This window comes from Cricetulus griseus, chromosome 7 (genome assembly GCF_003668045.3).
Source record: "Cricetulus griseus strain 17A/GY chromosome 7, alternate assembly CriGri-PICRH-1.0, whole genome shotgun sequence".
In the NCBI taxonomy this organism is placed as follows: Eukaryota; Metazoa; Chordata; class Mammalia; order Rodentia; family Cricetidae; genus Cricetulus; species Cricetulus griseus.
Window position 1 is genome coordinate 43,834,393 of NC_048600.1, and position 16,238 is coordinate 43,850,630.

The following is a 16,238-nucleotide window of genomic DNA, read 5'->3' on the forward strand; positions in this document are numbered from 1 at the left end:
TAAGAATTCCTGAGAAAATATCACACCAGGCCCCTGGCACACAATGCATTCATCATGAGCCCCCCCATTCTTCTGTTCCTTCTGGGTACCCCACCACCACCAACCTCACATACATCCAACAGCTGGCCTCTTCCTTCCCTATTCTATATTGAATTCCAGATCTCCAAATTTCCATCTTTTAAATCATTTTGAATTCCAACTACTTTTTTTCTCACTACCACCTCAAGCAAGTCTAGCGCCATAATGTCTTCTTGGACCATGTGGTTTCAAACGAAACTCTTCACCTTCTATATAATATCTCCATACTTGGTGCAAAAGGACACATCTAATAATAGTATATTCAGACCTATCAACTTGCAGTGACTCTGACCTTCTAGTCAAAACCACATATTCACATATTATAAAATGCACTTTCTGGTTTTTTGTTGTTATTTGTTTTTGAGACAAGGTCTCGGGCTGGCCTGAAATTCACAGAGATTGGCCTGCCTCTGCCTCCTAAGTGCTGAGATTAAAAGCATGTACCACCATACCTGGCTTAGAACCCATTTTCTATGTTATGTTTTGGATGTAGTTTGTTCCCTATAACGTTATATAAAAAGTCAGTACCAGTGTAATAACACAGAAAGGTGGTGAGAACTTTGAGGTGGATGACTGTGTGGGTTGGATGCTTCACCCCTAGGGGTTATTGCTGCTCTAGTAGGAGTGGGTTACTTCTCTTTGGAGGTGGTTACTTATGGCAACACTGCGCTATTATGACAGTGGATTCAACTTCCTTTTCCTACCATGAAATTCCTTCCTCCCATCCATCATGTTCCAACACACAACATGAAGCTCTCCTCAGAAGCTGAACAGATAACACCTCATGCTTGAACTTCTCAACTCTTAGCACCATGTGCCCCAATAAACCTCTATTTTCTTTCCTATTGCATTCTGACAGAATTTCATCACTATCCACACCTTGCCTCATGTCTTTAGATTCTCTCTATACTTATGAGTTCCTTAAACTCGCAGGTCTTCAGGTTGTTTGGAAGGTATTTTGGTTATCTTCCCTTCCCACTGGCCAGTCCTACTCAGGTGGCAGGCTGACTGTGGGGTTTCCTTGTATCCTTCTGAGCTGAAATGCATCCCTGTAATAACTGCTACTAGTTCTGTAACTACATATCAGTTATCAATAGGATTCTTGCTTAGAAGTTCCTTGTAGGGTGGTATTAATTCTGTTCACTACTATATTTTCAGTACATAGTGTCTCATCTCATATACAACCTACTTACACTTTTAGAGCTTTTAAAGCTGAAAAAGGTCTTTAGTGATCTTAAAACAATAATGATGACATTATCACATTGGACACCAACTATACCAAATGCTCATTATAAAACCGTCTCAGCAACACTGCAAAACAGGATTCTCCCAATTTGATGTATGAAGAAACTAAAGCTTCGAGAAGCACAATGTGTTAAGCCAGCTTTCTGTCACTATAACAAATACCTGGGAGAAAAGGTTTGTTTTGGTTAATAGTTCAATTCATGGTCAGTTGGCCCTGTTGCATTGAGGCCTGTGGTGCAATATCATGAAAGAGTATGTGGAACTGAAAACTAGTCTTCGAATGGATGGGAAGTGGAAAAGGATGAGGAAGGGTCTGGTATGCCTCCATCCCCTTCAGGGATGTACTGTCAATCACCTGAAGACCTTCCTCTACAACCTCAGCCAGGCAAGAGTAGTGCACATCTTTAATCCCAGCCCTCAGGAGGCAGAGGCAGGTGGGTGGATCTCTGAGTTTGAGTTTAGCCTGGTCTACAGAATGAGTTCCAGGACAGACAGAGAAACACAGAGAAACTGAAAAAACAAAACAAAACAAAGACTCTATAATCTCTGGAGAAAGACAATGGTCTCATCTCTAGAAGTCCTCCATTTCCTGTTATCCAGAGTCTAAATGACGCTTCCTGAGCTTCCAGATATTCAGTCTGACTTCAAAGAGCACTATGTGGTCCAGAAAGACACAGTTTCCCTGAAAAGAAAAGCAGGCCTACTTCCCACTCAGCTCCCTCACCCTGGTACTTACCTTGAACATGCAAAGGAATCTGTCCTGCAGCCACAAGCATTTTTATAAAATTATCTGAAAGTTGAGGATCCAAGTGGGAATTCTTAGAAACAAAAAATGGAACAATAGTCTGACCGTACGTTTTTAAAGTCAGCTCCAAGGGTACATTTTCCATTTTCTTTAATTTGAAGTCAAAAAAAGTGAGGCTTAGCACAGTGACCACCAGAGGCAGCAGAATCTGCACACACAGCATCAGCATCCAGTTGCGCCAAGAATATGCGACCTTTTTCAGGAGCATGGCAAAGAATTGTTGGCAGAGAAGACAGAGCTACGGTTAAAAGAGAAGGTGGGTGCTGTGTCAGCACAGAGACAGGAGCTGGAAGCACTGAGGAGGCTGCTTCTGCTCACACCCACCTACAGCCCTTCACTGTACAGCCACCCCCCTTTTCAGTTGTGTTCAGAATTGGCTTCAGGTTAAGATGCTTGATGATTTCATCCCGCTGACCAGCAGGAAGTTCAGACTGGAACACTTCTAGAGGTAGGACGTAAGGTACTTCAGATACCAGATATAAATGGTAGCATTTCCCCCTGACTTGTAAAAATTCATATTCTATGAGAAAATGGTGGATTGGTGGATGTTTCATTTGTTACAACTTAAAAAAAAAACAACAAAAAAAACCACTGGGGGCTGAAAAGATGGCTCATTGCTTAAGAGCACTGGTAGCTCTTCCAGAGGATCCAAGTTCAATTCTCAATGCCCACATGGTGGCTCACAACCAGCTGTAACTCCAGTTCCAGGGAATCTAATACCCTCTTCTGATCCATGGACACCAGGCACACATGTGGTGCACAGACATACATGCAAGAAAAACATCATACACATGAAAAGAAATTAATAATTCTTATCTAATACCCTCTTCTGATCCATGGACACCAGGCACACATGTGGTGCACAGACATACATGCAAGAAAAACATCATACACATGAAAAGAAATTAATAATTCTTTTAAAAAAATCATTGCAGGGTAAGACACACCTTTAATTCCAGCATTTAGGAGGAAAAGGCAGGAGTTATCTCTATGAGTTCAAGACCATCCTGTTCTGCACAGTGAATTCCAGGCCAGCCAGGGCTACACAGTGGAACCTTATCTCAAATAAAAAAAATTCTGTAGATGAATACAACTTAATTCTGAAGTAATCTAACTTACATGTTCCACTTCTAGTCAGATGAGTTGTATAAATAGGACGGACCTATACACATGTCCTTGTGGCAATGATAGTCAAAATCAAAATATACAGTTATATGCCCCGAAGTCCAAAGAGCTGACACTGAGCCTGGAGTGGAAAGCCTCCTGGGTTAGTGCTGCATGTGCTCACGTGGCTTCTCTGGGGAGCAGCATGACTGAGCACATGTGAAAGGGCCTTCAAAACCGGGTTCCAGTACTTACTCATACAGTTTTGGCCTAGGAGCCCCTGTGGAAAGTCCTCGTTTAAATCAAGCATTCCAGATTCCTGACCCAAAATATCAACAGGTCCCTGCAGGTGTCAACCAAACATTATTTGAGTTTTCTCCCTTCAAAGTTCTCCAAAGGTCTGCTACAACTAATCTGAGGGCATACATAGAAGAACTTTGTAAGAAGCTCCAGGGAGTCGCCTTCAAAAGCATACCATGGCCATATGGCACCAGATAATGCCTTGCTAAGGATTTTAAGAGGCAGATGGTTGACCCCCAACCCCAAACACTGGCTTTATGGATGATGACTTCCCCATTACTATGTGGTCAAGACTGTGAAACAAGCAGATCAATCTCTAACCCATAATAATTTTACACTAATACTGTTGATAGTTAAGTGAAAAATACTTAACAAAATGTATATCAATATTATTTTCCAATATTAAGAAAACATCATAGATTTCTCATGTTTTTCATAAGGATATGTGTATGTATACAAGTCATATTTTTTATAAAAGGTCTCTCTAGATAGAAAGTTCAAGCTAGTCTCAGACTTAGACTCCTCTGTCATACTCACATAAGCTGGGATTATAAATACACTTTTTAAAACTTGAATTCTATATGGTACAACACGTGATTTACTGCACAATGCAAAGGCTATGGATTCTGGCCAGTATAAGTAGTTCTTTCAATCTCTTACCTGATGAAGAATGGCCAGACCCCTGCTAGGATGTTTTTGGATATTGTTCTTTTATTGGGTTAATTACCACTTGTGGTGGATTCAGTGAAAATGGCTTCCATAGGCTCAATATATTTGAATGTTTGGTTCCTAGATGGTGGACTGCTTAGGAATGATTAAGAGGTGTGGCTTTGTCAGGGGGTGTGTGTCACTGAGGTGGGCTTTGAGCCTACACCAAGCCTAGTCTCTGTCTCTGTCTCTGCCTCTCTCTCTCTGCCCCTGCCTACAGATTGAGATGTAAGCTCTCAGTGACTACTCCAGGGCCATGCCTACCTGCCTGCTACCATGTTCTCTGCTATGTTGGAAATGGACTAATCCTATGAAACTGTATGCAAACCCCCAACTAAATATTTTTTAATTTTTTTTCTATTTTACATCCCAGCCACAGCCTCCCGCCTCATCCTCCCCTCCCAGTCTCTCTCCCCCACTCCCCCTTCCACCCTCAGGCCTCCTCTTCTGTCTCTATCCAGGAAAAGGCAGGTCTCCTATGAGTTAAATGCTTTCTTTATGAGCTGCCTTGGTCATGGTGTTTCATCACAGCAATAGTAACCCTATGACCTATCTGCCTTTGAACTAGAGCAGGCTGTGTAGTACTGCTGAAGCCTGATAGACCCACTCTTTATCTTATTTTATTGGCATAGGATCTCTACAGGTAGCCAAGGCTGGCCATGAACTCATCATCTTCCTGCTTCAACTTCTCAAGCACTAGGATTACAGGTATGTGTTACTAAACCTAGCTCTTATTTTTTTATTTTATTTTATTTTTTGATACAGAGTCTCTCTACACAGCCCTGGCTATCCTGGAAGTCACTCTGTAGACCAGGTTATCCTCAAATTCACAGAGATCTGTCTGCCTTTGTCTCCTGAGTGCTGGGATTAAAAGTGTGCACCACCACACCCAGCCTAAATCCAGCTCTTGATAGAATGATAGCATGGTTCCATTTATTAAATCACATTTTTGCAAGCATTTGAAAAATCTGCTTACTCCAGTATTTAGTATAATTGGCAGGTCAGTCTGCGTTGAGAAGATCCTTGAGTGAAGACATTTAATTCTGTCAACAGGAACTCTGTGAATTCGGGGATGAGGATGAATAGAGGGTCGCTTCTCAGATAAGATATTTGTGGTGGTATCAGCCAACTTATAAACTCTGAGTCAAAGCAAACACAAAGTCTCAAATTCACAATACATTTCATTCTGTTTGCGTTTAAACAATGAAACTCATATAATATTTGGAAAAAGTGGTAAACTAGAATAAAAATAATGATGGCAAAAAAAGCTACGTCTAAGTTGTAAAAAGGGTTGCATGGTCCTCCATAAGCACTGAGCATTGCATTAACTAGCCATTGTCTTTTCCAAAAATGCTATGCAACACTATCATGATCAGATTTTGATCTTTTGTTTTGAAAAGTACTACATAAAAATTAAAACCAAATAATATATTAGCTAATCTTATAAGCAAAACTAAAAATTTACAAACATTGCACTAAGACCATGGGCCAGTCATTGGTGGTGCTTGCCTTTAATCCCAGCACTCAGGAGGCAGAGGCAGGCAGATCTCTATTTGAGGCCAGCCTGGTCTACAGAGCAAGTTCCAGAAAAGCCAGAGCTACACAGAGAAAACTGGCTTTCAAAAACCAAACCAGATTTTTTTTAAAAAAAATTTCAGAACAGGAGCTTAATAACTGCTAGTTAACCGGGCATTGGTGGTGCAAGCCTTTGATCAGCACTTGGGAAGCCAAGGCAAGCAGATCTCTGTGAGTTCAAGGCCAGCCTAGTATACAAGAGCTAGTTCTAGGATAGGCTCCAAAGCTACACAGAGAAACTCTGTCTCAAAAACAAAACAAAACAAAAAGTGCTGGGTAGTGGTTCAGAGCAGCCAGGGCTTTTTTCATGGTCCTGAACTTAGAATTGTTTTGTATTTTTGAAATGGTTACATGTTGGGTACTTATATAAGTACCTATATAATATCCTGATTGTCTAAGTTTACATAGTATAAAATGCTATCGGGATCTTTTTCTCCCCTTTGGTTTCTTGAGAGGGTTTCTCTGTGTGACCCTGGCTGTCCTGGAACTCATTTTGTAGACTAGGCTGGCCTTGAACTCACAGAGACCCACCTGCCTCTGTCTCCCACATGAACCATCTGGCTTTTTAAGAATAGTTTGCTGACACCTGCTCTAAGCAAAAAGATAAGCCCAATTTGCAGTAAAGTGTTCATTTCCAGGTAATGTATTTCTGTTTATAACCCTTGAGTCACTTTTCTATTCCTGGGAATTTGTTCCAACAAAAGACCTAATTAGTTGTGGCTAATTTTTCTTTCAGCATTTTTATACAAGTTGGTACATTAGTTATTTATTACTGCAATACAGATTATCATCAAAGTTGGGGCCACTTAAAACCACTGTAAACATTTGTTATCTCACAGTTTCTGTGGGTGAAGAAAGGTAGAGTGAATTAACTGTATTATTTTTGTCTTATGGCTTTTCATAGGCTGTATGTTTTCTAGCTGTTGGCAAGGGCTGCAGGCACCTGGAGATTGGACTGGGACTGCTGGATCCACTTCTAAGAGCAGGAAGTACAGAGAGCCTTCCATACACTGCCTCTTTCCCCTGTGATTAACATCTTGTATTGATGTTTTACACTGCTTAAAATTATGGACTAACATTCCAACAGGGTTTTTTAAAAAAAAAACTGGCAAGTTGACATCAAAGTACCTATAATAACTGAAATAATCTTTAAAAACAGAATAAGGCTGGAGAGGCTATAGGCTACCTGCTTCCAAGACACACTGCAGAAATTACAGCAATCCCAACAATGTGGTACTGCCATCTAGGAAAAACTAGATCCTTGAAACAGGCCTGGGAATGCAGAAAAATTAAAGTCTATTGACTTTTGGTGATCAAATCAAATAATTTGATGTGGAAAGAAAAATCTTTTCAAACAAATACTTGTATCCCAACTAGATAGCTATGTAGAAGAAAATGAACACTGACACTTTGACAAGTCATACCCTGAAATAATCATTAGTTGAATTATATATTTAATTTAAAATTAAAATAATAAAGTTCCCAGAAGAAAATATAGGGGAAATATTTGTGATTATCTAAGGTAAATATTTTTAAAAATAGAATACATTTTAAAAATCCATGAAGGACAGAAATATATAAATTAACTTCCATAGAAATGAAAAAGTTTTCATTAAAACTGGTAGTGGGCCTGGAGAGGTGGCTCAGAGGTTAAGAGCACTGGCCACTCTTCCAGAGGTCCTGAGTTCAATTCCCAGCAACCACGTGGTAGCTCACAACCATCTGTAATGAGATCTGGTGCCTTCTTCTGGCCTGCAGGCATACATGCAGACAGAACACTGTATATATAATAAATAAATCTTAAAAAAAAACTGGTAGTGATGCCAGTTGGTAGGTACACGTCTTTAATCACAGCACTCAGGATGTACAGGCAGATGGATCTCTGAGTTCAAAACCAGTCTGGTCTTCAGAGAGAGTTCCAGGACAGCCAGGGCTACAAAAGAGAAACCATGTCTCCAAAGACCAAGAACAAAACCAAGGGCTGGAGAGATGGCTCTGGCTAAGAGCACTGACTGTTCTTCCAAAGGAGCTGGGTTCAATCCCCAGCACCCACATGGCAGCTCACAACTGTCTGTAACTCTAGTTCCAGGGGATCTATACCTTCACCCTAATTCGTATAAAATAAATGTTAAATAAATTATTAAAATAATTTTTAAAAATCAAACAAAAACAAAACAAAAACTGGCTAGTGAGCCAGGCATGGGTGTAATCGCAGCTGCTTGGGAATCTGGAGAAGGGGATCATAAATTCAAAGGCCTTGGGATAAATTCAAGGTCAGCCTACTCAAGTTAGTGAAACTCTACTTCACACTAAAATAGAGAGAGGGCTGACAATATAGCTTAGTGGTATAATGCTTGCCTGGTATGAGTGACACCCTCAGTTCAGTCCCCAACACACACACACACACACACACACACACACACACACACACACACACACACCTGATCGTAAATATATGAAGGAATGGCTAAAGATGTAGCTCAGTGATAGTGCATTCACCTAACATATGAGAGATCCTACACAATCCCCAATACCACAGAAAGGGGAAAGAGATGAAATTGTTTATTTCAAAAGGATTTTTCTGCTATACATGATAGCCATGCCTTTCATCCCAGCACTCCGTAGAGGCAGGTGATCTCTGTGAATTTAAAGTCATTCTGGTCTACATTAATGAACCCCAGGACAGCCAGGAGAGCATAGTGAGGCCCTGCCTCAAAAAAAGTTCCCTATAAGAACTTTCCCTATAAGAAAACACCTAGTGCTTGGCACTAGTAGAATAAAACTACTACAGGAAAGCTGGGGATGTAGATTAGTGGTGGAGCTTACACAAGACAGAGGAACAACACTGTTAAATGTCTGAGAATCTAAATCATTTTGTGGGCTGGAGAGATGGCTCAGAGGTTAAGAGTTCTGACCGCTTTGCCAGGGGTCCTGAGTTCAATTGCCCGCAACCGCAAGGTGGCTCACAACCATCTGCAATTCAACCTGGAGCCCTCTTCTGGCAAGTAGGCAGAACGCTGTATATGTGATAAATAAATAAATCTTTAAATCTCAGACAGCAATAACAATGCTTTGTTAAGGCTAAAGAGATACAGAATTAAAAATGCACAATAATATGTGAGTTGACAATGGTGGGACACATGTGAATTAAAGGTTCTGGTATTTTCCAAGAGCAGGCTAAAGATTCCAATTTCTTTGAGCCTTTGACAATGACAGTGTATGTATCTCCACTTCTAGGCTGATCATTAAAATGACACAATTGTAGTACATAATTTCCAACACGTATGTATGGATGGTTGAAAACAGAATAGGGAAAGAATGGGAAAGAAAAAAATCATATACAATATATACTTGTCAATAGTGGAACATATCAAGTAAAATAATAGTTATAAATTTGAATATTTTATGCATAATCATAAACAGCTACACATTCACATCAAAAGACAAACATTGTCAGACTGGATAAAATCACCAGTACACTCCTTACCAAGTTCTAGCCTGGTACATACATACTTGTTGGAAATTATGTACTACAATTGTGTTATTTTAATGATCAGTCTAGATATTGAGATACAATATCTTTGCCAAAGGCTCAAAGAAATTTGTCTGCTCTTGGAAAATACCAGACCATTAATTCACATGTGTCCCACAAAAAAAAATGGAAGAGAAAAAAAATCACAATATATACTTGTCAAAAGTAGAATACAAAAAAGTAAAAAAAAAAAAAAACTTGTTTGGATAAGTGTGGTGGCACACAATTTTAATCCCAGCACTCAGGAGGCAGAGACAGGAGGATCTCTGTAAGCTCTAGGCCAGCCTGGCCTAAATAGTGAGGTCTCAGACAGTCTTACATAGAGAGACCCTGTCTCAACCTCCCCCAAAATATCTCTGTTGGATGATAGCACATTTAACACAATCCCTCATTATCTAATATCCTATTAGATCAAAAGTACTTTCAGAGGCTAGATGGCCTTTCATTAAGACAATTAGGAAAAAAGTCAAGCATTGGGTAATGTTGAGATGAATGATATGTAAGATACCTTCCAATCCTAAGGTCTTTGGAGCTGTCAGGGTTTTTTTTTTTTTTTTTTTTTTTTTTCGTGTGTGTGTGTGTGTGTGTGTGTGTGTGTGTGTGTGTGTGTGTGTGTGTGTGTGTCTGTGTCTGTGTCTGTGTCTGTGTCTGTGTCTATGTACAGATACTTATTTTTAGAAATACATCTTTTTAAAAAAGATTTATTTATTACATATACAGTGTTCTGCCTACGTGCCTGAAGAGGGCACCAGATTGAATTGTAGATGGTTGTGAGCCACCATGTGGTTGCCGGGAATTTAACTCAGGACCCCTGGAAGGGCAGTCAGTGCTCTTAGCCTCTGAGCCATCTCTCCAGCCCATACAGATACTTTTTTTTGATAACAGAGAAACATGTCTAGTGCCTTCCTCTATTGCTTTCCATCTTGCCCTGTGAGACAGGTCTCTCACTGAACCTGATGATCACTGGGTTTTTGCGAGGCTGGTCAGCCAGCAAGCCTATCTCATGCCTGCACAGAAAGTGTTCTTCTTACCCACCTGAGCCACCTCCCCAGCCTCCTGGTTATTTTACTTTTGCTTACCGTATGAACACTTCCTCCAATGTAGTGACAGAGACTCCCAAAGTGGAGATTCCCAGCTCTGTCTGTCTCTGTTCCAAGTCAGTAAATAGAGCTTCAAAGCTAAAAGAGAAAAAAGTATTACTCCTGAAAGAGGGAAGAGGACTCCTTTACCATCCTGAGCCCTCTGTAGCGGAGAAGACATGGGGTTTGCTGTCCAGATATGTGTTCAAATCTCAACTCACTTAGTTTCATAACTATAGCTTGTAAACGTGTAATATTATTTACTTTGGAAGGTTCCTATGGGGCTAAATCTAAAATATATATAATACAAAAGTGAAGTTTTGGTATTTCTGAGCCCAGGCCTAACGATGAGTGACTGTCCCCCTTTTCAGTCTCTCTTGGGATGCCTTTTCTTGGGTTCTACCTGCCATGTGATGAGAAGCCCAAGTCATTTGAGAGTCACCTAGAGGAGCACTGAGAGCTACATTTAGCAGCTCCAGGAAGCTCCCAGCTCTGTTTTCCCAGATGTGAGAATAAGCCATGCTGGATATTCCTGATCATTCTAGGCCCAGAAAAAATTAATGTGGAGCATAAAAAATCTCCAGCTCAGTGCAGCATATCCAACAGACTTCTGCCGGGGCAGAGGTAGGCAAGAGCTATAGCCCCTGCTTTTTATGTGCAAGGCCCTGGACCGAATCACCAGTACTAAGGGGGAAAAAAACCCACGAAAATAGTTGCCATTTTAAGCCAGAATTTTTTGAGTAAAGTTGTTATTCAATAATATACAACTGATCCAGAATCTGAAACTAGAAGGGCTGGAGAGATGGCTCAGAGGTTAAGAGCACTGGCTGCTCTTCCAGAGGTCCTGAGTTCAATTCCCAGCAACCACATGGTGGCTCACAACCATCTGTTATGAGATCTGGTGCCCTCTTCTGGTGTGCAGATACTCATGGAAGCAGAATGTTGTATACATAATAAATAAATAAAATCTTTAAAAAAAAAAACTACTCTTATGAAGCCAGGTGGTGGTGGCGCACGCCTTTAATCCCAGCACTCGGGAGGCAGAGGCAGGCGGATCTCTGAGAGTTCCAGGACAGGCTCCAATGCTACACAGAGAAACCCTGTCTCAAAAAACAAAAACAAAACAAAACAAAACCCTACTCTTGTGAAGCAAAACCATCAATGTGCATTCCCTGTTCCAGAAAAAGCAGAGATTAGAGACTCATGTCCACCCAGAATTTAGAATTGCTGAAGAAAAATATGTGTCATTTGCCTTTATTTTTGTTTCTGAATGACGTCTCTTGTGATTCCATTACAATCTCAGCTCACTTGAGTGTATGTGGGTTAGATAACATCTCTCTCTATTTCGCAGGTCTTCAAGAAGAGCCATCCCCAATGAGTTGAACCCAAGTTCTATGCTAGACGTACTTCAGATAATGGGGTCCTGGATTCTATGCTGAGCCTGCAGACAGGAGGGACTATATTTTGTATGTGGGCATGTGTGAAGGATGTGGATTTTTGTGGCCATGGTGGACTGTGTTAGCACCTCGCTCCATACCTGGGCACATTCTTCTTAGGAAGTATGAATATCATTTCTTCTCCATTGCTGGACTCCAAAACTGCATTTGGTATGTGATGATAAACCACGCTAGAAAGCTTCATTGTGTCACAGAGAGGTGTTTTTATCAAAGTCATATAATACCCTGCACCTGAAATACCATGTAAAAGACTATAAAATCATCTTATTCTTTATACTATTCTTGGATATTTAGTTTTCTGTATCTCAGAATGGCAGATTTAGGGCAAAGAGAAAGAAATCTTGAAAGGTCCATTTAAACCATAATAACTTGGCTTCAGAAGCTCTTTAATGATTTTCTAAAGTCTTCCCTTCTGTTTCATAATTTGGAAATGGAATGGTGGCAAATCTAAGGGCTCAGCAGTGATAAAGGACTACAATAAGGGTGGTAGCAAGGTGACCCATGGAATTCTGAACATCAGAATGCTACACATTGTCAGGTGCTCACTTGGACAGCCAACAGAGTGAGAAGATGTAAGATTAGAGACAGAGAGATAGGCTAGGAGGCATCTGTAATAATCCAGGTGGGAGGAAAGGGGGACCCAGAGTGATAGAATGTAGCCAGAAATGTGATAGATAGAACCTAGCCGGGCGTTGGTGGCACACGCCTTTAATCCCAGCACTTGGGAGGCAGAGGCAGGCGTATCTCTGTGAGTTTGAGACCAGCCTGGTCTCCAGAGCGAGTGCCAGGATAGGTTCCAAAGCTACACAGAGAAACCCTGTCTCGAAAAACAAACAAACAAAAAATAGATAGAACCTATAGACACACACACAGAGAGAGAGAGAGACAGACAGACAGAGAGACAGATCTTCCACTGGACTGACAGAACAGGAAGTCTAGGGAAGGCTGTGCCCAGCAAGGGTCAAGGCCCTTCACAAGGGCAGTGGAGAGTGGCACTGACCCCATCACAGGATAGAAGACTCCTGCTGCCCACTACTCACCATACTTTTCCTTGAGGAATGGTGGTGACCCACAACACTGTAGCTCCCCCTTGGCCAAGATGGCAATGCGGTCCCCCAGCAGGTCAGCTTCGTCCATGAAATGGGTGGTCAGTAGGATAGTGTGACCACTCTTCTGCTGCTGAAGAATGTCCCAAATGGCCCTCCTGGAGGTGGAGTCCATGCCTGAGGTAGGCTCATCCAGAATCAGTACCTACAAGGGCAGAGGTGAAGCCTTTTAACATGGATGAAGCCACATCCCAGGCCCAGGCTGGCCATGCTGTGGGACCCTGTGCAGCTGCAGCTGGGGGTTTGACAAGATGTCCTCACAACCTTGTCTTTGTCCTTGTGTGGGAGCCTGACTTAGCTGCATCAAGAAGCCAGACCCCTGCTCTCTACCTTAGAACCAGCTATGAGGGCGATGCCAAGTGAGAGCTTGCGTTTCATCCCGCAACTCAGGAACTTGGATCTCGAGTTCCATTTGTGCTTCAGACTGAGGAGGCGCAGCATCTCCTCTATTTCTTCACGACAGTTCTGGTGAGATAGCCCTTTCAACTGAAAGGCAGGAAACGAGGGGCTATGAAGCAAGTGATACTGATGGGAGCTGAGATATCTAATCAACATTTTGCTTGTATATACAAGAAATATGGACAAGAAAAATAAACTTTATGTTCAGGGAAAGGGACAAAGGATGATTCAAACTATGTAAGTGAATCAATAGATGAGGGAAAGGCACTCTTTTCTATCGAAGGGCTAAATGAGACAAAGGAAATCCCATCTTTAAAGAAATCTATAAAGATACCATCTTGTAAAAATTCCTCTGCAGAATCACCTCACTTCCCCTCCACCCCCCATATTTTAAGACAGGGTCTCACTATGTAGCTCTGGTTGTCCAGGAACTCACTCTGTAGACCAGGCTGGCCTCAACCTCACAGATTTCTGCCTGCCTCTGCCTCCCGAAAGCTGAAATGAAAGGCCTGTGCCACCATGCCCAGCAAATCAACACTTTTCTAGGATCAAAACTGTTTCCTTCTCTCAAAAGTTGCACCTTGCTTATCAGAGGTGTCATTCTGAATTTGCCAACTATGTAAGAATGTGAGGTCAGCTTCTGACCACTCAGGCTGAGTCAGAGGACCTCCATGTGTGTATGTTTAATTGCTTAATTTGATATGGCTACCCACCATTCTGTGGAAATACTTTGGGTTGTTTGGTCATGGCCTTGGGAGCCTTGGGCACTCAGATCCATTTCTTCTTCTTCTTCTTCTTCTTCTTCTTCTTCTTCTTCTTCTTCTTCTTCTTCTTCTTCTTCTTCTTCTTCTTCTTCTTCTTCTCTTCTTCTCTCTCTCCTCCCTCTTCTCTTCTTCTTTTTCAAGACAGGGTTTCTCTGTGTTGCCTTAGCTGTCCTGGAACTCACTCTGTAGACCAAGCTGGTCTCGAACTCACAGAGATCCGCCTGCCTCTGCCTCCCAAGTGCTGGGATTAGAGGGGTCCACTACCACTGCCCAGCCCTCAGATCCATTTCTAACAGTAAATGACTTAAAAATAAATACATTAGCATGTTAAAAAATAACACATGAACCCGTCAGTAGAGGTGCACACCTTTAACTCCAGCACTTGGAAGGCACAGGCAGGCGTTCTGAGTTCTAGGACAGCCAGGGCTACACAGAGAAACTCTATCTTAAACAAACAAACAAAACTCTAAAAACAAACAAAAAACCCACATTATGACTAAGTGGGATTTTTCAACACATGTTTTTTAAAAAATCACTGTTTTTTGTTTTGTTTTGTTTTTTTGAGACAGGGTTTACCCGTGTAACAGGTCTGGCTGTCTTGGAACTCACTTTGTAGACCAAGCTGGCCTTGAACTCAGAGATCTGCCTGCCTGTACCTCCTGAGTGCTGGGATTAAAGGCATGTGCAATCTCCACATAGCTTTAAAATCACTGTTGTATAGTAATTAATTTATACAGCCTTTGTCCCTGTCTGAGTCTTGGAACTTCCCAAGTGACAGGAGCATCTTTGTTATCACTAGGTCCTCAGGTCATATTAGAGGTCACACAAGGGAGATGATCAGCTCTGAAAATCCAGCTTTGTACAAGTTTGTATTTCTGTCGTGTGTTTGTGTCTGCCTGTTTGTCTATCCATCTGTGTGTATATCTGTGTATCTGTGTGCCTGTTCATATGTGTGCAAGCACATGTACTTGCACATGTGTTTAACATATGTGCATATATGTGAATGCATGCTTGTACGTGTGCTCGTATAGGCTCATGTGTGCATGTATGTGGATGTATTCATGTACACATGTGCATGCACATATGTAGGCTAGAGGTCAGTCTGTGTACATGTACATGCTCATGTGTGCATGTATGTGGATGTATTCATGTACACGTTTGCATGCACTTATGTAGGCTAGAGGTTGATGCTGGTGTCTTCCACTATTGCCTTCCACTTTATCTTTTTGTACATTTTATTCTCTTTCTGCTTTGCTTTTCCATCTTATCTTTTGAAATAGGGTCTCTCACTAAATCTAGAGCTCACCCATTGGCTAGATTGGTAAATCAGTGAGCACCAGGGATACACCTACCCCATTTCACTTACAAAGCCCCCAGCCTTCCCCACCTCACCCCAGGCCTGGGTAATAGATTATACTCAACTTTTATGGGTGGCTTTTCCAATACTTTACCGACTGAGCTATCTCCCAGCCCACGGTTTGGTTTTCTGAAGCATGTAGCTCAGGCTGATCTTGAGTACACTGTGTTATGAATGACCTTGAATTACTGATCTTCTTGTCTCTACCTCTTGGAGCACTGAGATTACAGGTTTGTACCACTACCCTTGATTTTCCATGGTGCTGGGGATTGAACCCCTGGCCTCACGAATGCTAGGCAAGCACTCTATCAACTAAGCTACATCCCTTACCCACAGTTTGTGTCTTTTTATACTAGCAATAAACAATATAAAAACATTCTGTTTACATTAACATCACAAAAATATTTAGGAATAAATTTAACCATGCGAAAGCAAAATTGTATGTGAAAAACTATAAAACATTATTGAAAAGTTTAAGAAGACCAAATCTATAGAAACATTCACATTCAAGGATTGGAAACTTTAATACTATTAGTCAGGTAAATATGTTGTTACTATTCCAAGAACAGTACAAATTCAATTCTTATCAAAATTCTGATAGTCCTTAAAATCTTAATTTTTTTGTAGAAATTGGCAAAACTCATGTTCCTAAACACATATGGAAATTCAATGAAGCCAAAGTAATCAAAACAGTCTTGAAGACAAGAATGAAGTTGAAAGACTTTCTGA

At 41.2% G+C, this 16,238-nt stretch overlaps 1 protein-coding gene across 1 annotated transcript in view; it reads right to left on the bottom strand.

Moving 5' to 3' along the window:
• LOC100771037 (ATP-binding cassette sub-family A member 17-like) overlaps window positions 1-16,238 on the bottom strand; it is a 75,237-nt gene that overhangs the window by 23,480 nt on the left and 35,519 nt on the right. Inside the window, exons 13-18 of the mRNA XM_035447884.1 lie at window positions 13,320-13,475; window positions 12,924-13,134; window positions 11,964-12,114; window positions 10,427-10,525; window positions 5,217-5,379; window positions 2,060-2,366 (exon numbers count right to left, since the gene is read on the bottom strand). Coding sequence (XP_035303775.1) covers window positions 2,060-2,366; window positions 5,217-5,379; window positions 10,427-10,525; window positions 11,964-12,114; window positions 12,924-13,134; window positions 13,320-13,475 — 1,087 coding nt within the window. The remainder of the gene's footprint in view (window positions 1-2,059; window positions 2,367-5,216; window positions 5,380-10,426; window positions 10,526-11,963; window positions 12,115-12,923; window positions 13,135-13,319; window positions 13,476-16,238) is intronic.